Raw genomic sequence first — 25,081 nt, 5'->3', positions numbered from 1 at the left:
ACATGTAGATGCCGGGACTCAACTTTTTGCTCTTTGAGGGCCGGACTTTCGCCAGTTGAGGACTGCAGCAGGGTGAGGTAGAGCGGGCCGCTTGGTGACTGGTGGCTCTGATATACATCCAGCAGTGCAGGTGTGCAGGTATCGTGTGTGGGCTGGAGGTATTTGGGGCCAGCATTGGTAGTATTGCAGTGAGGAGGTGGTGAGTGCAAATCACACCCTACCTAGCTCCCGTTCTGTCTCTGCTGGTCCCTCTTTTCCGCTCTCCTCCTTGCCCATTTCTAAACTGGTTTGAGGGTGCCATTGGGCCTCATTATAACTCGCCCGGTATGGAAACAACGGTGGTGGTAAACCCGCCGCCACTGTTGTTTCCATGCCGGGCGATCACAACTCCTGCAGGCGGAGGCGTCAAACCCGCCAGGTCTGACCTGGCGGGTTTAACACCGCCCGCCTGCAGGCGGACGAGCAAACACCGGAACCATCATGAGATTGTGCCGGTGTTTCCATGATCCCCACCATTCCGCCTCCGGAATTCCCGGGACACCGGGGTTGTAATGCCCTGGTAATTCCGGGAGTCACGGAGGCGGAATGGTAATGTGAGTCCGGCGGTAACCAGGCGGTTTTACTTCCTCGGTTACTGCCGGAATCGTAATGAGGCCCACTGTGTTATTCAATTGTATTACTCGTGGTGAGCTACACCTAGACCATATTGGTCCTGGATATACATCTATACATCTATTTGCACGTGAGTGACTGCGGGCTAGGCCTTTGAGCTCTGGTGCTTAGTCTGCTACGTGTTTTAAATTTTTCCCGCACTGACTGTGATGAAGAATAGTTGTGGCTGATGGGAGCCTTTTTGTAAGGGCACTTGGATCTTGTGACTTTATATAAATCCATTGAACACCTGGTGTGTGTCGTAGTGTGTCTACAGTGTCTGTAGAAGTTGGGTGGTATCGTCCAAAAAACAAGTCCATTCAAACATGGAGGCATTTGAGCAGCACCCCTATGGGCGCCACATCAATATACAGCGCAAGAGCAAGCGAGGCCGCAATTTGACCTGGCAGGTATTCCCTGACCTAAGAAGGGGAAAAGAGATGGCCGTTTAATAGCCAATTCCACGTAGCCAAAAATTACAACATTTCTAGATCTGACCTGTGCTGCTTCATTGTCAGATGGTGGCTGTGTAACTATATGTCAAACTTCTGTAGACTCATCTATGGTACAGATAATTCAGCACCCCACAAGCCCAGTCACTATCGACAATATTGGTTCCTTGTTAGCCCATTGCCTCAATCTCCGCAGGAATTCATTGGGTATTCCAAATGGAAACTGGGAAAATGTAATAGGCACTGCTCTTTCAGCTATGCCTGACCTTGAGAAACTGGTCACATCTCAGGAATCTTCTACGAGGGACAGCGATACAGACTTTGAAAGTCCACAATATAAGTCAGTATATGGGGCAAATTCAACGCCAGTAAAGGGACTTTATTTTGAAAAAATACTAGGTCTTGAGGCAAAAATGTATTCTTTATTTCACCTGTGTAGAAATATGGCAGAGGAGCAAAGAGGCCTAAGAATCTTACTGGGGAATGCCTTGGAAGCAAATCCAAATGTACCTGGCAATGCCCCTAAAGAAGTAATAAATCCTAGAATTGTAACACAAATCTACACAGTCATTGAGCATGGTAGAGGCTGCATTAACTCAGCACAGAGAGTTTAAAGTAAATGTTGGCCAGGAGCCAGCTGGGTCAACATGCCTCTGCATGCCTTCACAGATTGGGGTAATATATCTGGATCCAAATGAACCTGATTTTAATAGTGAAACCACAAAAGACACCAGGACTCAGCGCCAATGGAAAAGGTTGTTTAATACCATGAACTGTATCAGTCGTAGCTATATATAAAGACAGAAGCCCTCTACTTGATACCGCGTTTCGGCTCCCACAAGCCTTTGTCAAATCAGGGCTATGTCGGTTCAAACAAACATATTATTGTATTGAAGTATTATCATTCATACCACAATTCAAAGTTACATATAGCATGTTAAATTAGTAGTTTGCAAAAATGTATGCCATTGGGTTAGACAGAGAAACAAGGGTTGGTGAAGGGGAGGATTGAGTGGGTTCAGAAAACATCACAAAAATGGAAAACAAACATGTATGGAGAAAGAAAATAGAAAAGTACCCATTAGTTCAGTTATAAAATTAAAGAGATTCCTGATTTAAAAAACTAAAAAACACATTTGAGAATCCGCTTACCCAATGCAATTGCGAAACAATCCGTATGACTGTTGTCCGATATACAGTAATAGGGACAAATCCCAAAGACAAAAAATCTAGAATTAAAGAGTTAAAAATAACCCCAAGTTAGTCTAATAATATGATTGTCAAACGGTCACCCATAGTGATAGTAAGGCAACCTATATCAAATGCGGAGTGGATACCTATACAGGTCCTGGTCCCCATACCTTCTAATACTGTGGGGTAGCTGCTAATATTATACTTTCATAGCCAAATGCTCTAACTTCAACGGTACCAGAATGTGACATAAAAATATAGAGATGACTATCCTCCACATGATCTAGTGCACATTTTGTTTTAGTTAGCGCGGCATTCCTGCCCTGAATATTATAAATATAAACACTCGAATTAGCGATCCAATGCACATTAAGTTACAGTTAACACGGCAATCATGCCCGGAACATTACAAATATAAACGCTCGCATTAGCGTGTGTGCGAGGTGAAATGAAAGCATTTGCTTTCAGCGAGTGTGTGCGAGGTGAAATTAAAGCATTTGCATTCAGCAAGTAAGTACAGATCATTTTCTTACTCTGTTCCTCCGGTTTCACTCGCGTCGGCTGCTCAAAATGCGAAGGCAGCCGGCGCCATTTTGGATATCATTAAAGAAGCATTAGGAAACCCATGGCAACGCATCAAATCGTTGCCATGGGAGCCTCTCTAGTATTTGCTCACCATAGCTAAGGACTTCAGCGGCCACTGATGCCCCCATGATGGAATGGTAGAAAACTAAAACGAAAAGGCATGGACTCGCGCGTTAGCACAGTGCTTCCCAAACCCTGTTATCGCAATAAATGTAATGGGCGGCCACCACGGCCCCCATAATAGTAAATAATAGAATGAGACTAAGCCTATTTAACGGCTAAAGTCTCCCAGCATATATGTAATGGGTGGCCACCACGACCCCCAAAATAAAAAATAATAAAATAAGAGTAAGCCTATTTATCGGCTGAAGTCTCCCAGCATATCACTTGCTTCTATGCGGATTATGCCCCATATGTAAAAGGCAATATAATGCATAAAGTCCCAAAGTGTTATAACACAAAGTCACTAGCAAAGGATTTTACTTTTGATGTTTAGGTGTGTGCTAAACCCCACATAACCTAATGTTGGGCTAAAATATAGCACCAACCCTGCATATGAGTGGCCGGTTCCCAAAGGTTACCAGTTACTCCACAAGAAATACAAGGGAATACTTATCCCTGCACAGAGTGTAAGTGCATTCCGTCAGTAAATTAGCTATAATAGATAGAGACGTTTAACCCATGACTTGTACAGTAACAAAAATAAGAACATTCTATAGGAATGACGCCATCTCCTTGTCATTATTAAGGCCAGTGACGGTGGAATTGAAAAAGCATATAATGCGTGCTTCAGACTGCCTCAAGGCCTTGAGTCTATCTCCTCCTCGTTTGCTCAGTGTAACTTGCTTAAGGCCTATAAATCTAATGTCCGCCTTATTTTGCATCTGATGACAGCTTTGCCAGTGTTCAGCTAAGGGCAAAGAAATGTCTTGACTGCCAATTTTCGACAGATGCTCCCGAATGCGTATTCTCAGTTCTCTTTTGGTGCTGCCAATATAAATCTTATTACAGACACAAATAATGCAATAGACAACACATTAGTTCTACAGTTAATCCCCAGGTGGATAGACCATTGCTTGCCATGACCATCCGTAAATTCAGTCGTCTGTTGATGGGCATATCTACATTGAGGACACATGCCACATTTCCTGAAACCACTAAAATTGCTGGATAACCAGGTTGTCCGATTCATTTGCTCAATGTCTGGTAATAGGGATGGACTGAGCATAGTTTTGAGAGTCCCAGCTCTCTTAAAGATCATGCAAGGTCTCTCCTCTATAACTTTGGTAATGTGATCGTCAAGTTTCAACAGATACCAATGTTTTTCTAATGTTCGTTGAATCTGCTGATGGTCCCTGCAGTATTGCGTTATAAAGCAGGGTCCAGTTGGTCCATCTGTGGTTCTGTCAGCTTTCGATTGAAGAGTATCTTGCTGTTGCATCCGTTTGGTTCTCTTATATGCAGCTTTAACATATTTGTCCGAGTAACCCCTGTTTTTAAAACGGTCTCGTAATAGCGAACATTCTTCTTTGAACTTAATATCCTGTTGACAATTGCGTCTGGCTCTAATATACTCACCTAATGGTATATTCTGAATTGTAGGGTGATGATGACAACTACTTGCATGAAGCGTGGGAGCACAGAGGAATTTCAAGATTTTGTTCACTCATTGAACCAAAATTGCTATGACATACAGTTTGTATACGAATGTAATAAGAGCAGTATTAACTTTCTGGACCTGACAATAGAAATAGAAGACACTCAGCTCTACACTAAGACATTCAGGAAACAGACGGAGGTTAATTCCACGCTTCATGCAAGTAGTTGTCATCATCACCCTACAATTCAGAATATACCATTAGGTGAGTATATTAGAGCCAGACGCAATTGTGAACAGGATATTAAGGTCAAAGAAGAATGTTCGCTATTACGAGACCGTTTTAAAAACAGGGGTTACTCGGACAAATGTGTTAAAGCTGCATATAAGAGAACCAAACGGATGCAACAGCAAGATACTCTTCAACCGAAAGCTGACAGAACCACAGATGGACCAACTGGACCCTGCTTTATAATGCAATACTGCAGGGACCATCAGCAGATTCAACGAACATTAGAAAAACATTGGTATCTGTTGAAACTTGACGATCACATTACCAAAGTTATAGAGGAGAGACCTCGCATGATCTTTAAGAGAGCTGGGACTCTCAAAACTATGCTCAGTCCATCACTATTACCAGACATTGAGCAAATGAATCGGACAACCTGGTTATCCAGCAATTTTAGTGGTTTCAGGAAATGTGGCATGTGTACTCAATGTAGATATGCCCATCAACAGACGACTGAATTTACGGATGGTCATGGCAAGCAATGGTCTATCCGCCAGGGGATTAACTGTAGAACTAAATTTGTTGTCTATTGCATTATTTGTGTCTGTAATAAGATTTATATTGGCAGCACCAAAAGAGAACTGAGAATACGCATTCAGGAGCATCTGGCGAAAATTGGCAGTCAAGACATTTCTTTGCCCTTAGCTGAACACTGGCAAAGCTGTCATCAGATGCAAAATAAGGCGGACATTAGATTTATAGGCCTTAAGCAAGTTACACTGAGCAAATGAGGAGGAGATAGACTCAAGGCCTTGAGGCAGTCTGAAGCACGCATTATCTGCTTTTTCAATTCCACCGTCACTGGCCTTAATAATGACAAGGAGATGGCGTCATTCCTATAGAAGGTTCTTATTTTTGTTACTGTACAAGTGATGGGTTAAATGTCTCTATCTATTATAGCTAATTTACTGACGGAATGCACTTACACTCTGTGCAGGGATAAGTATTCCCTTGTATTTCTTGTGGAGTAACTGGTAACCTTTGGGAACCGGCCACTAATATGCAGGGTTGGTGCTATATTTTAGCCCAACATTAGGTTATGTGGGGTTTAGCACACACCTAAACATCAAAAGTAAAATCCTTTGCTAGTGACTTTGTGTTATAACACTTTGGGACTTTATGCATTATATTGCCTTTTGCATATGGGGCATAATCCGCATAGAAGCAAGTGATATGCTGGGAGACTTCAGCCGATAAATAGGCTTACTCTTATTTTATTATTTTTTATTTTGGGGGTCGTGGTGGCCGCCCATTACATATATGCTGGGAGACTTTAGCCGTTAAATAGGCTTAGTCTCATTCTATTATTTACTATTATGGGGGCCGTGGTGGCCGCCCATTACATTTATTGCGATAACAGGGTTTGGGAAGCACTGTGCTAACGCGCGAGTCCATGCCTTTTCGTTTTAGTTTTCTACCATTCCATCATGGCGGCATCAGTGGCCGCTGAAGTCCTTAGCTATGGTGAGCAAATACTAGAGAGGCTCCCATGGCAACGATTTGATGCGTTGCCATGGGTTTCCTAATGCTTCTTTAATGATATCCAAAATGGCGCCGGCTGCCTTCGCATTTTGAGCAGTCGACGCGAGTGAAACCGGAGGAACAGAGTAAGAAAATGATCTGTACTTACTTGCTGAATGCAAATGCTTTCATTTCACCTCGCACACACTCGCTGAAAGCAAATGCTTTCATTTCACCTCGCACACACGCTAATGCGAGCGTTTATATTTGTAATGTTCCGGGCATGATTGCCGTGTTAACTGTAACTTAATGTGCATTGGATCGCTAATACGAGTGTTTATATTTATAATATTCAGGGCAGGAATGCCGCGCTAACTAAAACAAAATGTGCACTAGATCATATGGAGGATAGTCATCTCTATATTTTTATGTCACATTCTGGTACCGTTGAAGTTAGAGCATTTGGCTATGAAAGTATAATATTAGCAGCTACCCCACAGTATTAGAAGGTATGGGGACCAGGACCTGTATAGGTATCCACTCCACATTTGATATAGGTTGCCTTACTATCACTATGGGTGACCGTTTGAGAATCATATTATTAGACTAACTTGGGGTTATTTTTAACTCTTTAATTCTAGATTTTCTGTCTTTGGGATTTGTCCCTATTACTGTATATCGGACAACAGTCATACGGATTGTTTCGCAATTGCATTGGGTAAGCGGATTCTCAAATGTGTTTTTTAGTTTTTTAAATCAGGAATCTCTTTAATTTTATAACTGAACTAACGGGTACGTTTCTATTTTCTTTCTCCATACATATTTGTTTTCCATTTTTGTGATGTTTTCTGAACCCACTCAAACCTCCCCTTCACCAACCCTTGTTTATCTGTCTAAACCAATGGCATACATTTTTGCAAACTACTAACTTAACATGCTATATGTAACTTTGAATTGTGGTATGAATGATAATACTTCAATACAATAATATGTTTGTTTGAACCGACATAGCCCTGATTTGACAAAGGCTCGTGGGAGCTGAAACGCGTTATCAAGTAGAGGGCTTCTGTCTTTATATATAGCTACGACTGATACAGTTCATGCTATTAAACAACCTTTTCCATTGGCGCTGAGTCCTGGAGTCTTTTGTGGTTTTTCTGTTTTTTTTGGACGGTATGGGCTTAATATCCGTCCGAATCCAGTGACCAGCGACAAACAAAACCGAATCAGTGAACCTACTTTTTTCAACACGTGGTAAACAACAGGGATTGTAAGGAGTCGCAACAGGGATTGTAAGGATTTGCCTGCGTGAGCAACTTTGCAAATAAGCCCTACAAGTTCTTCTAATATAATAGTGGATACTAATGCAGACATGGTTAACGTGACGGCTCTATCAGTGGAACAGGCAAACATGGTGCTGCAGGTGGAGCAGTCTATGATGAATACTCCGCCTTCCATGGACCTTTTCACCCAAAAAGTTAATGAAAGGAAAATGAGCAAGAGCAAGGGGGTTTTAATTAAATCTAAGGCTTGTCTAAAAGCCGAGCAATAATGCCTTCTAAGACGTCTTTACATGGTACACTGGCTAGACCACCCGCTTCTCGCATGGTTGAAAAAGACCTGGGTAATGGGAAAGTACGGAAGGTTTTGCTACCGGGCCCTATGGATAAATGGATGGTCCCAGGTGGTTCCCCTCCTGTCCCAGCCGTACGATTTGCTGGGATTAGGCGGACAAATAAAGAAAATAGCCCTGCTAAATCTATGAGAGAACCACCCAAAGTAAAAACAACTCAAGCTAAAAACTCAAAGCGGACACTAGCTGGGAAGCTGATAAGAAGCCCCCTGGTTCAGGATACCAGGGTGAATATCCCTGAGACTTGGTACTCCAGAGTTGGGGCCCTCCAACAAAGGACACCTTCTTCTAAATCTCAGCCGCCAGACTTGGCATGGCATATGAATACCAAATATATTAAGTTGGCGGAGCTCTTCCCCTCCGCATATAGCCCCTTCCTCAATAGACGTTGGCTTCTGGAGTTATTTCATCTAATCCCAGACTTATGTACTGTAACTTCTAGTGATTTGATTGGCCTTGAACTCCCACATGCCTATAGTAAAACAAATTGGGCCATAGTAACATTTTCTTCACCTATTGTAATTGAGCCTATATGTACCCACTCACAAGAGTTTAGAGAACTGGGTTTTGAACGTGCTGTATTTCAACCTAATATACAGTCTGATAAATCCGGGGGTGAGGGGTTTAGGAGTAGACACCGCTCAGATGATGAGGGGGGAATATATGCAGGATGTCCAGCGATTGGAGGGTAGCTGGTCTTGGGTAAGCAGTACTTACTGATGTACTCGTCCAGTCCTGTTAAATTATAGTATCCTATTTTGGAATACATGGGGATTTAATTCTTTTCTTGCCAATAGCAGAGGCTTAATGAGAATTATGAATATGCAGGTTGTTCTTCTCCAGGAAACCTGGCTTACTGCCACTTATCATATAGATGGGTATACAGTGGTCTCCAAAAGGGCAATCTCGGGTCCTACGGGACGCCCTAGGGGTGGTTTAGGCATAGGGGCGGTTTAGGCATAGGGGTCAGATGTGAATTGGAGTTAATAGAATACAACGCAATTTATTGTGCGCCACCATGTCTAAATCTCCTTCTGGAAGCACTCCAGTGCTGCTGATCGCTTTGTATGACCCACCTGGTGGTGAGTATACCAGGTTACTCATGTGGAGGGTCTCTGAGACGCTTATGTGCTGGTGTAGATGCCACGAGCGAGCCGGGGATATACTAACAGGTGATTTTAATATTAATATTGTTTGTTCATCTACCCTGGCTCCTTCATATAAACTGGGGAAGTAATGGGTCAGCAGTCAGTAGTGGAGGCTAGTATTGCTGGAATATGATCTACATATGGTAAACCAGAGTAATAGTCCCAACTTAGTTGCATTGATTATATTTTTGTCAACAGTCTTATATTGAATTTTTCTCCTCAATCGTTGATAAGTGCTATAGATATAAGTGATCATGCTGCTCTTATTTTACAGCTTCAATTACCTACGTCTTTGCAAAGTGTCTTTTATCTGAAAATACATCTCTAAACTGCCAGGGGAATAGATTAGGTCTTAGATGGTCGGAATGCAATATAAGTAAATTCTACACCATTTTGAGTAATAATTTAGCAGCTATTCCTGATCTTCTTCAACAGCATGTTTGGGACCTGAAAAATGTGCTGAATAGATTGGGCACATTGGCCCAAATGCTGACCATAAGGACTCGGAGGACAGCAAGAAAGGGAACTTTGATCCAGCTTATAGTAAAGCAAAAACATGTTTTTAATCAGGCTGTTCAGAAAATAATCAGAAACATAGCACTCCTGCCTGCTGATAAAAAAGGATCAAGGCAACCGCAAGAGCAAACTATAAGGGTTGGCTCCGTAACCATAAATGTAATCTAGCCTCGCCTAATTGGCGTTTTATAGTACGACTTTTATGGTCTAAAGATACTAAGAAGTTTTGGTTCCTGCTGCGTACCCTTAGGATGGTCTAAGTAATGAAGTCCTTAAGAATGATCCAATAAATTGGGCCAGAATATTGAGGAAACTATTTTTACACGTATGTGAGTTTGGTGCCTGCCTGTCCCCGTGGCTGGAGTCCATTCTTATCCCGATATACAAGAAAGGTTTGTGGTGTGATCGTGGGAATTTTAAACTCTTGGCCATGTTGGACTGAATGCTAAACGTTTCTCGCGACTTTTGCTGGAGCTTCTTACGCGCTGGTCTGATATGCATCACATTCTAGATTTCACACAGACAGGTTTTAGAAAGGCTCACTCTACTTTGCATCCGATATTGATAATAAACACACTTATATCTGACACCCTTTGCAAACCGAATTCTAAACTATACATTTGTTATGTGGATTATAGTTATGCATTCAACACTGTTGATAGAAGGCATCTATGGTCCAAATTGAGTGATTGGGGTTTAGATGCATCCATCCTCTATTTTTATCGAGATGCAATATGACAATACTGTGGTTAGTCAGGATGGAACCCTTACAAAATCCTTTCCAACTCATTCAGGCTTGAAACAGGGCTGTGTGCTTGCCCCAACACTATAATTTATGTGTCTGATTTCGCTTCAGCCCTGCGTAACACCTAACTTCCCTCCTAGATATGTTGAAATGCCACTCCATTGCATAACCTATGCTGATGATACGGTTTTGTTCGACCAGACCCCTTTGGGTCTCCAATGCTCTCTTGACACTCTATTGGAATATGCTAAGCTAAATGGCCTACAAGTAAACATCTCCAAAACTAAGCTAATGGCCATAGGAATGGGGGCAAAACATGGGAGAAAATGTACTTGGCGCCTGGATGGTCAAAGTTTGTAGCAGGTGGAGGTGTACAAATACCTGGGCATGCATATTGCATCTAATCTAAGTAGTCAATGCCATGCTAAGATGGTTGTCTCCTCAGCCAGGACCAAATGGTTATCGATGAAAAAAATCATTGATAGGGGGAAGGTCCATTGAAGCTATGATCATGGCCTATACGCGTCGGTGGTGCCGGGCATATCATATGCGTTGGAAACACTTCCTGAGGACGCAATCATATGGCTCAAGAAATTAGAAGGGAAAATATTAAGATCATTGTTGGGTTTACCCACATCCGTCCCTGTGGAAGCTATCCGATTGGAGCTAGGTTTAGTGTCTTTGGAAATGCATTGGAGGTTAGCTGTGAGTAAATTATGGGCTAGCATTGTCTTTATGGATTTGGAAAAAGGAGGCCTATTGGGCCTAACTTTCCTACATAGTGTATGAAGTCTAGTACAAGATTTATGGAGATGCAGGACTTGGTAAAAAAGCACTGTCACAACATTGGAATGGCTAGTCTGCCGGTTCATTGGGGGAAGTATATGCATCTGAGTTTGATAGATCTAATGACCATGATCGTATAATGTCAATTATTTAGCAAGTAAAAGTAAATATGCCCAGTATTAAACTTGGGGCATAACTATGAATAGCTCTTGCGAGTATATTTAAAAATTGCGTATGCCATCTCTGATCCGCTTTATTATGTATTTACGCTTTGGAATATTGCAGGTGTATGAAAATACTGGGGCATGGCAGGGCCTACCAAGGGACAAACGTCTCTTCCGGTTCTGCCATGATACAGTAAAAACTTCCAGACATCTGTTGACGCAGTGTAGGATTTTCACGAATCAATATGAAAAGAGCTATCATGACACTCCCTCATATATGACAGACCAATTCTGGAGCACTTTGCATGGTGCTAAGTCATCGGTTACGACTGCTGCTGCCTTTAATGTTTGGATGGTGAGTGCACTAGTTGATCTTCAGACGCATATGCTGGTGGCATTGGAAAAAATCAGATTAGGGTTGCTTACCCTTTTAGACCTCTCATCAGCTTTTGACATCCTAGTGTCAGAATCCGAGTTCTCGGATTCGTGACTCATCTGTTTGCTTCTTGCGGTTTTCTTCTTTGAGTACGCGGGTTTCTTTTTCCTGGATGAGCGTGCCTTGTAAAGGTAAGCCCTGGAGTCTTCTGAATCCAGTCTGCTGGACTTCGGAGAGGCGCAGAGGTTAGCGGCTCCCGGTCACGGAGACGCCGAGGCTCGGGTACTTTCAGTTGTTCCAGGAAGAGTCCAGGAAGAGACCAGAACGGAACCAGGATAAGAATACAGGGTAAAGGGTTTCGAATGAGCACTGGGAAGAAGGGGTAACCAGGAAGGAAAGAACCAGGGTTTACGAAGGGAAAAGGGCTAACACGAGCAAACAACTTGCCGGACGAAGGGCAGGCAAGCAGAACGTTGAGATACTCGGAAGCGCGGGGGCGTGACTGTTTTCAAGGAAGCATGAGGTCCGCACCGAGAACTAGACCGCTCCAAGACATAACGTTGGCCATGTTGAAGGTGACTGCATAAGTCTATTGACTGAAGGACCAGGCAGACCAGAAGGGTCGATATGTCGATACATGACACCTAGATCATCAGATCCTACTGGAGAGGCTGAAAGTAATAGGGGGGCTATCAGAAAAAACAATTGTCTGGGTACAATTGTTTTTGGAAGGACGCAGTTCAAGGGTTTATTGGGGTGATAGCGCTTCAGAGACAATTCTTATGAAGTGTGGTGTCCACCAGGGGGCGTGTCTGCCGCCACTGCTCTTTAATATATATATATATATACAGCCCCTATGTCTGGAGTTAGAGAGATTAGGATTATTTTTCTCCAACTATGCTGATGACTTTCAGCTCACCATGGAGATAAATGGAAACTATTCAGAGGATCAAGAGAAACTCACAAACATATACCAGGAAATCAAGAACTGGATGTCGAATAACTGGAATAACTGGTTATGTTTGAACGCGGCTAAAACTGAGTTAATGATCTATGGATCCAGACAAGTGAGAGAAAAGTTGAGTCTGTCATATGGTTGCTTCACTATAGAGAAGAGCCTCATTTCGGTAGTGGCCAAGGTTAAAACTCTTGGGGTATACATGGACGCAAGCCTGAACGCTGATGACCAGGTCCAAGGAATTGACAGAAATTCCAACTACTAATTAAGAATCTTAAGGCTAATTAGACCAATGATTACGAAAGAAAACTGTGCCAAGCTGGCCAGAGCAGTTATTCTTTTTTGCGGTTGGATTACTGTAACTCCCTATTTGGAGTATTGAGTAAAAAGTCTATAGAAACCCTACAAAAGATCCAGAATGCAGCTGTCCGTATTGTTTTTAAACTGACACGGAAAAACCCAATATCTGCTGTCAGGAAAGAGCTACACTGGCTGCCGTTGGCAACCAGAGTTGCCTTTAAGATACTGACTCTGGCCCATAAATGTATTCTGGGAACCGCCCCACGAGGAATCTGCAATCAGGAAAAGCTCCTCTTCTGAAAATAGATTGCATAAGAAGAGCATAGGGAAGAGGACGCTCCTTCCCGGTCTTGGCAGCTCGGGCATGGAATGAATTGCCTGAGTGCATGCGAAGGGAAGAAACCCCCTGGTGTTCAGGAAAAGCCTGCAAACCAGGCTTTTTGTGTAGGATACGAACTCTGAACTATTTTGAATGTCTCTGTAGGGATAGCGCCTGGACGCCAAAGGGCTTTCGCGCTGTATAAATGACCTAACATAATATAACATGGTTGTCAAAAATGGGTTTGATAAGATTGAAGGGGATTCCATGCTTAAGCAGAAGTATTACGGGGCTATTGCAAGTACCTATTGGCCGTAAGAGTAATATAGGAAATCGCTAGGTAGATGACGGGGACTTATTTTTAGTACTGAAACAGGTATTTTATGGTGTTTGATTGAAAGTTTTATGGACAAAAGGTTTGTGTCGAGTCTGTTTGAGGTAGGGGTTCATGCAAAAGCTGTTCATGTTTTAATATGATGTTTTATTGTTTTTCCATTTTCTGCTATACTATGCATGTCATTTTAGGAAATGTATTATGTAATCTTTTATGACATTTTTGTATTGTGACCTGGTTTTTATTTTGTAGTGTGAAGGTCAAATCTGACCAAGACACTTAAAAAAAATAATAATACTATACTCAACTTTATAGTGCAGTGACCGCTGCACTATAATATATACACAGAGAGTTCAGCTTTCTTGGTACCTTAGTTAGGCTAACAAAGTAATTTATTTGCAAGTTTCCATATTCTTCAGATTACTTCATCAGGTTTAGGAAGAATGTGGTTCTTGGAATAGCGGGACAGCTCAAGGATTCACCTCGGGAATGTCTTATCTGTTCCTGTCTACTTCTGATTTGTTTCCTTCACGAAGAGCCTTACACTTCAGAAGTTCCCTCACGCATTCTAGTCAGAAAGTGGGGCACCGAAAATGACATGCACGCAGGCAAGAGATAGAAACACTGCTGGGATGCTCTCAAAGAAGCACGAAGGGATGGGGTAGTGGGGTAATGTCAGTCATGGCATGTGCAAACATAATGAAGCCCGGTGTGTTTTAGGCATTGCCAATTGTGTGTTCATCTCTGCTAAGCCTGTTGCCCACCTACATTTAATCTCGTGAGAGGAAACGCAGCCAGTCACATGTTGGACAATTGTATTTAGTAAATTATTCAGACTGTTGGTCACATTTTCAGTATTGCCTTTTAAAGGGCTGACCAGGCTGAATAGTGATCCATTTGCTGCGCTGATCCCTTAGCATGATTGCACCTTTCAACAATGCAATGCAATTTTAAAGTCAAGAGGGTGTGATTTGGGTCCACAAAGTGCTACCTGATGGGCACGTCCTTACTTCGTCTTTCCCCCCAAAAAGTAGCTCTTCAAAACCACATACCCTTCCTTATGAGGCAACTATGCCTTAAGAAGTCCTTCCATGCCAGGTAAGTAGGCCTAATGCCACAGCAGAGTCAGAGCGCCAGGGAAGTACCTGTTCAGGAAGCAGAGAGACTTCAAAGTCCCCCTTGAACCAGCATTGACAAAGCCAATATGTTGGGTAAAACAATGAATATCCAAAGGACTTTGGAATTCAAAGGTAAGTGTTACGGGTACTCTCGTGATCCACCAGATTAGGGGTTAACATGGGGACAATTTCTGGCCAGAACACCATCGCTCACGACCAGGCATGCAAGAGGTAGAGAGTGAACTTTATGCCCATACAATCCCTATGGCAAGAGAGGGACACAAGGTATTTTGACTTGAGCCTCTTCAATTTTCTGAAAGACAGCCCCTACGCCAGGCAGAATCACTGAGGATACTTACTTCTTCCGTTCCCATTGATGACGGTCCAGGGGTCACAGGTAAAGTGGCTGAAGTCGGTATCAGAATTGGTTCTGGCTAGAAAGCCATTTGAACTCCAGTGGACCGGTTCCGAAGACCTTTCAGCAGGCAAGTCTCTGAATCTTCAGACTGAAGCCACAGCAGGACCCACGATAAAAGGGGACCTCCAAGATACAGCAGAGAGCGTCAGCAGTAAAGGTCACTACGATCATTGGGCTGCAGGTGTGGTTCGTGGCGAGAAGCAAAACACGGCTCCAGGCATGCCCATCTTCACTCTGAAGAGCGGCATCTGGAGGAATGATGGTCTTTCCTAGAAGGTGGTGGCCTGCAGAGTCTTCAGGTCAAAATCGGAATGACTGATGCAGAAAGATGCCCTTGCAGAGGCTCGTGTGAGAGACCGCAGGGTATCTCACCCGCCCGCTAGTCCTCAGGGACTTGTCATCCAGGTGGCCAGGACACAGCCATCGCTTTTATATCCAGTTCCTGGGGGTGGACCAGTGAGGGAGGGTCACCTGGATGAGGGGTCTTCAGGGAGTGGGGGGGAGATAGCAGATGGCGAGATGCAGTATTTGTTAGGTAAGAATTGGTGCAGTCCAACGGTGAGACTACACAAAACCTATCTACTTGGTATTAGGTAACCCACCTTTTAATATAGGCCTGTACTACATAAGTTGGTAGTGTGACTGAGCAGCCAGACCTATCTTAAGAGGGGTAATGTGAGCTGTAGAGCTGTACAATTGAAATCAGTAAGTACAAGTAACACTCACTTAAAGGTATATATAATCATTTATTTTTAATATACACAAGGTTTAAATGAGCATTCTTTAAAAACATGTATCTACTAGTAACATTCAATCAAAGTTTGGATTCAGTTTTTAAAGGACATTAACAGTTGGTAATTACTTTATGCTAACACATATTCCAGCGCACGGATGTGACTTCAGAAAAAGTCAGTATTGCACTTATTTTCAGTTACCAATTCAGTTATTGAGTTTGTAAAGGAAGGAAAGGTTAGAATAAGACTGAGAACATACTTTCAACAGTTTGTAAAACAATTACAATCTCCTAAAGTGGGCAGGTAAACTTTCATCCCAGCTATTATAGTAATCACAATTATAACGTATGAGGGAACAAGTGTTGCCAAAGTCAGTAGGTGCAGAGGAGTGCCTTTAAGGAGCTAGGACAGCCAAAGTAAATGGACAAAGTCAATAGTTCTGATACACTTCTTCTTAGATAGTCTTGGCAAAGTTAGTAAGTTCAGAAGAAATCACAGTAACTCAAGTGAGCTACTTTGAAGAGAGCACAAGATGTTCGGCCAGTGCAGGTGAGTTGGTATCAACTCTAAAGTGGAACAAAAGCACTTTGCAGGATAGTGTCACAGAGTTCCCCCCTTCTCACCTGAGACCGATCCTTGCTGGACGCCGTGGGCGATGTCTTCTTGTGGACAGACCTGGACTTGAATAAGGCTGAGTGAGTCTCTTCCGACTCCAGCGTGCGTTTAAGATTCCGGGATGCAGCAGTCCGGGGATCCGGGAAACGAAGGAAGACGTGCTGATGGCGCACGAGTCCAGGAAGCAAGAGGAAAAGGGAAAGGGGCAAGGAATGGAAGTAGAAAAGCTAGCAGCCAGGAAAGCAATACTGCGAACTACGGAGGACAGGTCTGATCGCTACTTGGCAATAGCATTGAGACGCGTGGAGCCGCGGGGGTGCGGTCTATTAGTAGAATACGTTACGTCCAACGTATAGACCGCGGAAGGCATGTCACGCTGGACGGCCATGTTGGGAGTGTCAGGGAATGCAAGGCCCGTTGCGAGAAGGACCAGGAAGACCAAAAGGGGCGCGTCCTGTCGGTCATGACAGATAGAAAGCACAACTTGTGGCTAAAAGGTGAACACCCCCAAGGCCCACAGCACCTGTGATTCGAAGAAAAATGTTCCAGCTGGATTCCTCCTTGCTACAGCTAGGCAGACCCTTGTTCCTGGACCTTGGTTCTGGTGATGAAAGGAAGGATGTCTGACGGGCTCCTGCTGCAGTACTCTGGAGAGGGACTCCTCAGCTATGGATGTCCTTTGTTTCAGAAGCACTTTGGTGTTTTGGTGCTTTTTCCTCAGTGTCAATGAAGAACGAATATCTCTGGTTGGAAGAAGCTTGCTCCCTCTGTCCTGGACTCTGGTGCGGGACTCTGGATCAAGATTTTTTGTCTCTGTGGGGTCTTTGGGATGCCCACCAAGATTGGCCGGATTCGGACTTCGCAAAACTATGCACTCGTCAATGGTCACAGGACCCCTGGCATTGGGCTTCTGCAGCTCTGATGAGGCACAGCAAGTCGGGGGTTGTGCCAAATGGAAGCTTGTCTTGAGGCTAGTTGGTCCCACCAGCCCAAGGGAGGAAGTCGTCCCGTATGGGTCTTTGCAGTCGATATGCAAACGGGGTCTGCACAGCTGCAGGGCTTCACCGGGCACTTTGTGGTCCAGGAAGGTGCTGCTGGCATCTCGTCACGTCTTCTTCAGATGTTCCTCTCCGGGGGTCGACTTTGCCTCTAGTCCCAAAAACCTTGCTTTTTATCGTTTTACCATTCATTCACAGCCTATGCTGTCAGTCACACAGCAGGGTGGCTTTCAGGACACCCAGCCGGCTGATCAGGACTGGTTTCATTCAGGCACACCCAGAGACAAAGGACAGGAAAGTTTCGGGACCCTCCCTCACTTCCTGCCTTTCGAGACACACTGGAGCCTGGACGGGCTTCAGGGCTGTAGCCTGCCAAAAGCAAAACACACAAAGGACTCAAACCAGTTTCAACTAACAGAGTAAAAGCCCAGAAGAAACTAACAAACAGAAAATGGAGAAATAAGGAGACAAGGGCCATTTTCAGAAAATGGACACCCATGGGTACTCTACTGCAGCTGAGGGTTCAGCCTGTGGTAAAGATGCACACTGGTAGTAAATTTAAACCATTGCCACCAGCCATTTAAAGTAAGTTAGTGTAATAAAAAATGTTACATGAGAGGTGGGATAGGAATTACTAAGTAACCCCCCAGCACTCCACATAGGGTGGTGTGTGCTGGCCCCACAAAGAGAAAAGTAAGACAGGGATCATCTTACTATTCTTGGGAATGGTAGTTCACCCATGAAAATGTATTAGAACATTCACAAAAGTCCAAGGGACTCTTCAGTGGCACTGCACCTAAGGTGCGTTGTGTCACTATACAAAAAGCAGATCCCTATGGAGTTTGTCAGACTCCATAAAACAGTAAAAGACAAAAAATCCCAGGAAGGTAAAACACGTGAGGGGGTGAGAAAAAGGTCCCACTGACTGAGGTGGAAAAAGTCACAAGCCCTAAGTCCAGCAAAAGAACTGGGGGTCTCTAAGGTCGAAAGTAATTAGCACAGAAATGAAAATTCTCCCTAACAGTATTCACCCTTATTTTGTTTATCAAACCCATCCTATGTTTTACAGATGCTAAGAGGTCCCACCTCCCCGATCCTGCTTTTTACACAAACACTGGGCTTAGGAAATGGATGACTGAGAATCACACTGACTTGGATACATCGTACTGGCCATGTCCCACTGATCGGGTCAGGCAAAGTCAGGCACTTAGTCCTAAATGCATACCCCTGATACCAATTAGCTCTCCTTCACACGAATAAAAGGCAGAAACCAAAGACACACTGTGAGCAAGGTGGAACACGAGAACAAGCAGAATTTCCGGGACAAAAGCAGAGCTGGAGCAGAGCAGCGGGCCAAGAACCCCAAGGCTTCCCTATTGGAGGTCGTTGCCTCTGACAGGCCGCGACGGACAGGTGGAGAAGGCCAGATCCCACAAGTGAAGATTGCATTGTGTTCCAAGGACGCCAGCGACTCACCCGGGTGAACGGCAGAGTTGGGGAGACGAGGACAAGCCTGTGGTACTAACCTTGACCCCAAAATCAGAAAATGCCAAACAAGAAAGAGGCGCACACAGCCGGTGAGTTGGCAAATGACCTGGGAGACCAGTGTGTGTTAAAGTGAATGACGTAGCAACCTCATATCACAAGTGAAGGCTGCATGCGTGTGGATGAGACGCGAAGAAAGGCCGACCTGTGAATGAACTTTGTCAAGAACAGCTGGAAAATCAGCGATACTAAGTAACGGAGTGATCCGGTGAAAGGAAGTAACACCCTCTAAATTATCTGTGAAGGGTACTTTGTTTAAACCGAGAAAGCGAGTGGACAGTGAAAGTAAAAGGAAGAAGATTAATTCCTAGAAGAAGAGGGAAGAGTGAAAGTCACACAGCGAACCTGAATCGAAGTGGTGCTCCAGTGGTCTAACAAATAAGCCACGCACATTAGAAAGTCTTCGACATCCGAAAGGGGTCCGAGCCCGGCAGAGGGAGACCTGAAGTTTGTGTTGAAAGTTATTGTGAATGGTCCGAGCTCGACAGAGGGAGACCCGAAGTGAAGCTTGGGCAAGGGAGTTCCCCTTGCAACTTGTAATGAACTTTATTGTAGGAGATCTGAGCCGGACAGAGGTGATCTAAAAGAACTGTGTGGTGAAAAGTCTGAGCCCGGCAGAGGGGGATCTTTTGGGAATGTTTTGGATAAGACATTATTTTGGAAGAAAGAGAAAGAGTCTCGAGCGTGGAAGGCCTGGCCTGCCTCTATTGAACTGTATATTGTATGGAAAGCCGAGCCAGAGTGTGTCATCCTGCCTACAAGGATCGCCTTACTCCCTGAGGCCTACCGTGGGGAGGAGAACTGGTTCAACCACATTATCATTTGAACACTGACTTTTCCTTTTGTAGACATTTTTCCTTGTCACGCTTTTTGTACAAGAGATAGGGCAGGCATTCTTTTTTTTTTTTTAGCCTAGGCCATTTTGTTTTTACAGACTCCACTAGGAGTTTGTTATTTATTATTTGATGGTCGAGACTACTCCCATCTTAGTTATAGGGCATAGTAGGAGTTTTTCCAATCCCAACCATTTAAATAAAGGTTTTACAAATTGTACCCATTGTGTCTGTCTCTGCTTGTGATACCATGCCTTCCCTGCACTGGTCAGCCCATAGGATGATTCTGAAACACTTCTAATGGCGGGGATCTCGTGCAGGGGCACAGACTTATTGTTCCCACCAGCCCAAATGTTGAAGCACCGTTTAGGGTCTTCTAGAATTGATGCAGGAGAGGCAGTGCTTCACCAAGTCTTGGCTTTGTCAATGCCGGATGTTCTCAGCAGTGCTTTTTGGATCCTCAGAGTTTTGGCTCCAGTCAACAATCGATCTTACTAACTACTGCAGGGCTGCAGTTCTTTTTGCAAATTCATCCGGGTGGAGGGGGCTGGTACAGCCCATCAATCGAGAGGATCTGCACCATTCAAATAGGTAAGGTCTGTCCAATAGTGCACAGTTGCAAACACCACGTCTGCCCAGCAACAGACATATTCCTGGCTGGATTGTGGATTCGAACAAGACAATCCTATACCTGTTTTTCCATGCAGGATACATGCAACCTCACTTTGCCCGGGAATTGAAACTGAATCCTGCAAACATACTTTCCTTGTATGTTATTTTCCTGATCCGAGTAGGGAGAAAGAAGGAAAAACAACAAGATAGCCAAAAGGGGTCCATGGAACGCACGTGGCCTTGGCAATTTGAGTATATGGTTCTCAATATAGCATTATGTGGTGAAATATTGTGCAATTGAACTGAAACAAATGATAGAATGTGTTTGCTGCCACCAGCCTGTCCGAGACGCATCAAAAAGGTAACAAAAGATGTTACTCCAGAAAAAGAAAAAGGAACACAAAATATCCCTGCCGCACTTCACTGAAAGGTGATTTCTCATACATTAAAACAATGCAAGGATCTCGTACCGGGTCAAAGTCCCTCCTCCACTGGTAACGTTATGGCATGACAAGTGCCCCCAAAGTAGGTGAGTTGAGCAACAGAAGGCAAAACACCTTTACATGCCTCCAAAGGTAAGTACAGTGTTCAAGGCATAGAAATTGACGTGTGTTCTGGTGGGCCAGATCCAGCAATGATATCACCTCAGATACTGGCAGGGAATGTGGGAGCAGTCTGTCAGGCTATTGAGCAGTATGTCTTCTAGCTAAAGAAATACGATATGATAGTTTATTTAAAACTCGCTTAATACCCAGAGGTTTCTAAGTGCGGACCCGGGGATCGAACCTGTGTTGCTCTGCATTGTCTTGCTTCCCTGGCGAGCACGTTGGCCCTAAGCTATCCTCCCGAGAGTAGTGTTGTCATGGTTAAGGTGCCAAAGGTACCAGAGGCGACTTTACACTAGAAGCTGCAGGGAAGAGTGGAAGTGAACATCGCCTTGATCCTCTGCTACATACAATGTTTACCTGATTTAAGTTGTAGTCCTGTGGCTTTAATACATACATATGGCACATCTACGTGGGTTGAGGAAAGCGTGACCATTCAAAATAACCAAGAGAATATATACAAGGATCATCATGCCTTGATGCCTATGGATGTGTGGACACCATAACTACATTGGCCTTTCTTACAAATATGTTACAGAAACTGATGGCTGTCTTACGTCAGGACTCTAAATACAGGCCTTATTACCTACCCATAACACAAGTGGTGACTAATATTGTGTACGATTTGAACTTTTGCGCACTTAGCATTTGCTGAATAAAGTATGATGATGACAGGTGGTGTACCAGTGTTCAGACGAATTTAAGAGTGGCATATTACAGCTAAAACCTCAAACGGTGCAATCATTAAGATGATTAGTTGGTGTTTAGAACCGGCACTGGACTTTGCAAACATGAAATCTTATCTCTCCACTTCCGTGCATAGGCTGTATTCTGAGAGGTTAATGTCTTTTCTGCCTCACCAACAAAGAGAGGCTATTTTTGCCTCCTTAATTAGATCTGTGAGCAGTATATTTTTGCCTTTTAAATTCTGTTTCAATGTCTGGTGGAATTGTGCAGAATTATTTTGAAAAAGGGTTTTCCTTATTCAGCCTTTTCCCAGGATGACGTCCTAGATCCAAGCATAGGGCTGTACAGCTTTATGTCAACTTTTTGGTGAGAGTGATTTTTATTTCCCCCAACTCTTATTTTTTTATCAAATGTTACTCCTTAATATATGTGACTTCTGTTTAGAGCAGGGCTCTCTAGATATTTTGGACTGCAACTCCCATCAGTCCGAGCTGATATAGTCAGTGGTAAGAGATCAAGTGATTTTTAGTCTAAACCTTTTAGATACCAGCAGGTTGCAGACCCCTGGTTTAGGATGACATCCATCTTTGGTCCAAAGACCCATTCATCAAGAGCGTGGGTTCCATAGCTTTATTTGACATGTAAGCAAGAGGGGTACATTGTTTTCCTATATCCTTTCTCTTTGTGCTTTGTCTAGGTGAAGCGCCCATTGGCAGAAGCTGCAGATAACAATGGAGCAATACAGAGGAATGACGGACGAGGAGCTGATCAGTGCTCTGAAGAAGTACAGCATACCCCACGGTCCTGTTGTAGGTAAGGCAATGATTTATGAGTCTCTTACAGGTTTACAAATGCAAAGCGTGCATGGACATGGCAAGGAAGTCTAGTCATTTAGGTTAGTCTTTTTCCGTGTCCATGGTATTTTCACAAACCCTCTTGCGTATTGCAAAACAATTCATTAAAACAGTGTGGTGATTTTCCACCAGTTGGAATGTGTTCCTGTTTTAAAATAACACTGCGTTTGGTCACACCATAAGAGGAACTCTAGATCTTTCTTCAGTGATGTTTTTATTGGAACCAGAATGCTAGGAAGGGGTCTCGTGAACCGTATTTAGCCCTTTAAAAACATGTAACAGCAAGAACAATTAGACAAATTAACAGCAATGGAGAGGATATCCAAGTAGGTAAATTATAATCGGCCACTGGTCAAGTCCAGTAAGCAGTTAGGTGTATCAGACATTTACGTATTTTGACGACAACAGACGAGTATGCATGTCATCTATGATAGGGGAGTCCGAGATTCAATCTGAGGAGTTGCGGAGGTAGGTTGAAAGTGCAGACAGAATATTTCTTGGGCGAGAGCAAAGGCTTGTTAAGCTGTGTAGTGCAGCCTCTCCTGAACTCTCACTTTCCAGCAAGGGTCGTATCCCCTTAGGTTCACTTTGGACCTATTCTTATGTCATGAATTTAGAGCCTGGGTGCTTCAGGGGATAGTAGGACCAGACAAACCTATCCTTTTGAATAAATTCGTCACCATGCAAACCATGAACTGTCTGTACATCAGTGCCATCTGTGTGTCTTTGCATCAGTGCCAGGATAGTGTTTTTCGTTTTTTTCAGGGACAAGAACAATGGATTGTAAAAATGGGAAGGTGTTAGAATAAAAATAGGGAGCGGGTGTGGAGGCTTGTGCCCCCTCCCTTTTCCATTAAAACAAATAAATAAAAGCAATACTCCTGTACCAAAGCTTTTATACTAATGGAATAGCAAACCAATCTATTTGAACTGATGGAGACCTAGAACCACCAAAGAATGGTGCAGACAGGGTTTGGATAAAGTGTAAAGTGCTGATCTAATTTTCTGCTTTCTCTTCTTTCAGCTACAGCCCTGTTGCCAACCATGATTCAGGTCTCAAATAGGATATATATCAATATCTCTGAGGTCTGTGCACTTGTGTGGGTAAACACTATGGTGGGGAAAGTACTGTGAAATCATCATTCACAAGAAAGTTAGACTGTAGGTGAGTGCAGTAATAGCAAGAGCTCGGTATGCACCGTAATATCTCCTGTCAGTCTTCCAGGCCCCACCACTGATCTTGGTAAGGAGCATGTGGAACGCTGCCTAGAAAGGTTCGACATGGGATGAAAGGTGCAGGGATGAGGCTGAGGGACAACAAATTATTGGGGAGGGGACACATTGGTGTAAGAAAGTCACGGGCCACGGTTGTTTGTATGCTGTGTGCATGTGGGTGATCTGTTTGTCCGTCAAGGCCAAACACCAATTCATGTGTGGGTGGTGCACACAACTGTTTCCACACAGAGCATCACACTCGGATCCCGCCACCATGCAGACGTTGAATAACATGGTTATCTCCCAAAACATAGAAACATAGTGACAGACATACACGCACAAATCCACTCTACTAGAGGCTACAGCCAGGTTTACTTCTAAGCGGAAATCAAAACACACAATGTTGGTGTTCTTTGCCACGCTCCACTCTCCTACCCCTCACCTATATTATCCCTCACACAGGCTGTGGCATGCACACCGATTCGCAGAGTATGCTAAGAAGTCCACAAACAGATTCCCACTGCTACAAACTAAACTAGGGCTGGTGTCCCGGGATCTGTGCAAGCCATAACTTGTCTGTTGCATGCATAGTACAGTGGTGCTGTCACCCTCGGATCGATGTGAGTGGCTCTGCAGCTCTGAAAACACGTCTGTTAACTAAACCCGCACATCTGAACTCAACTAACATGGCCACTGTGCCGATCTTTAAGCATCATTGGAGACATTCTGGATTATATTGCTTCAAAGCATGGGTGATGGAAAGGGAAGACTACAGACTTTCATAGCAAAGCCCGAGGGCTGGACTCTGGCTCCTAACAGGTAGAATGAGAGGATGGAGAAGGAGTGACGGAATCTAAAGAGTAGAAGGCCATGAGCTGTTCACATCTAAACCCGCATCCACACGTGGATTATGGTTTAAATACTTGGGGAGCCCATCCAGAAGAGCTGAATATAGGGTGACACCTCTAGACCTTTTGTGTATTGCAACCTTGCACTTTAAGATTTGTTACCCTCATCTCCTGAGTTTGCTCCCGGCCTCCCTGCAAGCAATCAGTCCTTGCTGTCGAGCCTGTAATTCCTGCAGTCCTGTCTCCTGCGTTCAATGTAGTGTTCTTTGTCCGGCTGTCCAGTCACACGGAGCCTCTCAGCAGTTACCAAGGTTCCAGTCGCTGCCTTTCCCTTCTCCTTTACCATTATCTTGCCCCCATGGCACTGATATGATAAACGTGTCACACCTACAGTATTACTAGGGGGATTTAAGGGGAATTTTCACCAATAGCTTTGAGGGTTCCAAGGGATCCTGGTAGACAGAGGTGCAAGTGGAAAGGCTACCTTCACAGAC

At 43.9% G+C, this 25,081-nt stretch overlaps 1 protein-coding gene across 2 annotated transcripts in view; it reads left to right on the top strand.

Moving 5' to 3' along the window:
- Nucleotides 1–25,081, top strand: part of EMD (emerin) — a 427,558-nt gene that overhangs the window by 74,090 nt on the left and 328,387 nt on the right. For both annotated transcript variants that reach the window (XM_069645445.1, XM_069645446.1), the window contains one exon: nucleotides 22,368–22,483. In XM_069645445.1, coding sequence (XP_069501546.1) covers nucleotides 22,402–22,483 — 82 coding nt within the window. In that variant the 5' untranslated portion in view covers nucleotides 22,368–22,401. The remainder of the gene's footprint in view (nucleotides 1–22,367; nucleotides 22,484–25,081) is intronic.

Source organism: Ambystoma mexicanum, chromosome 2p (genome assembly GCF_040938575.1).
Source record: "Ambystoma mexicanum isolate Mex_15411 chromosome 2p, UKY_AmexF1_1, whole genome shotgun sequence".
NCBI classification, from domain to species: domain Eukaryota; kingdom Metazoa; phylum Chordata; class Amphibia; order Caudata; family Ambystomatidae; genus Ambystoma; species Ambystoma mexicanum.
Note: the sequence above shows the minus strand (reverse complement) of the source record. Positions and strands in the feature narration are given on the sequence as shown.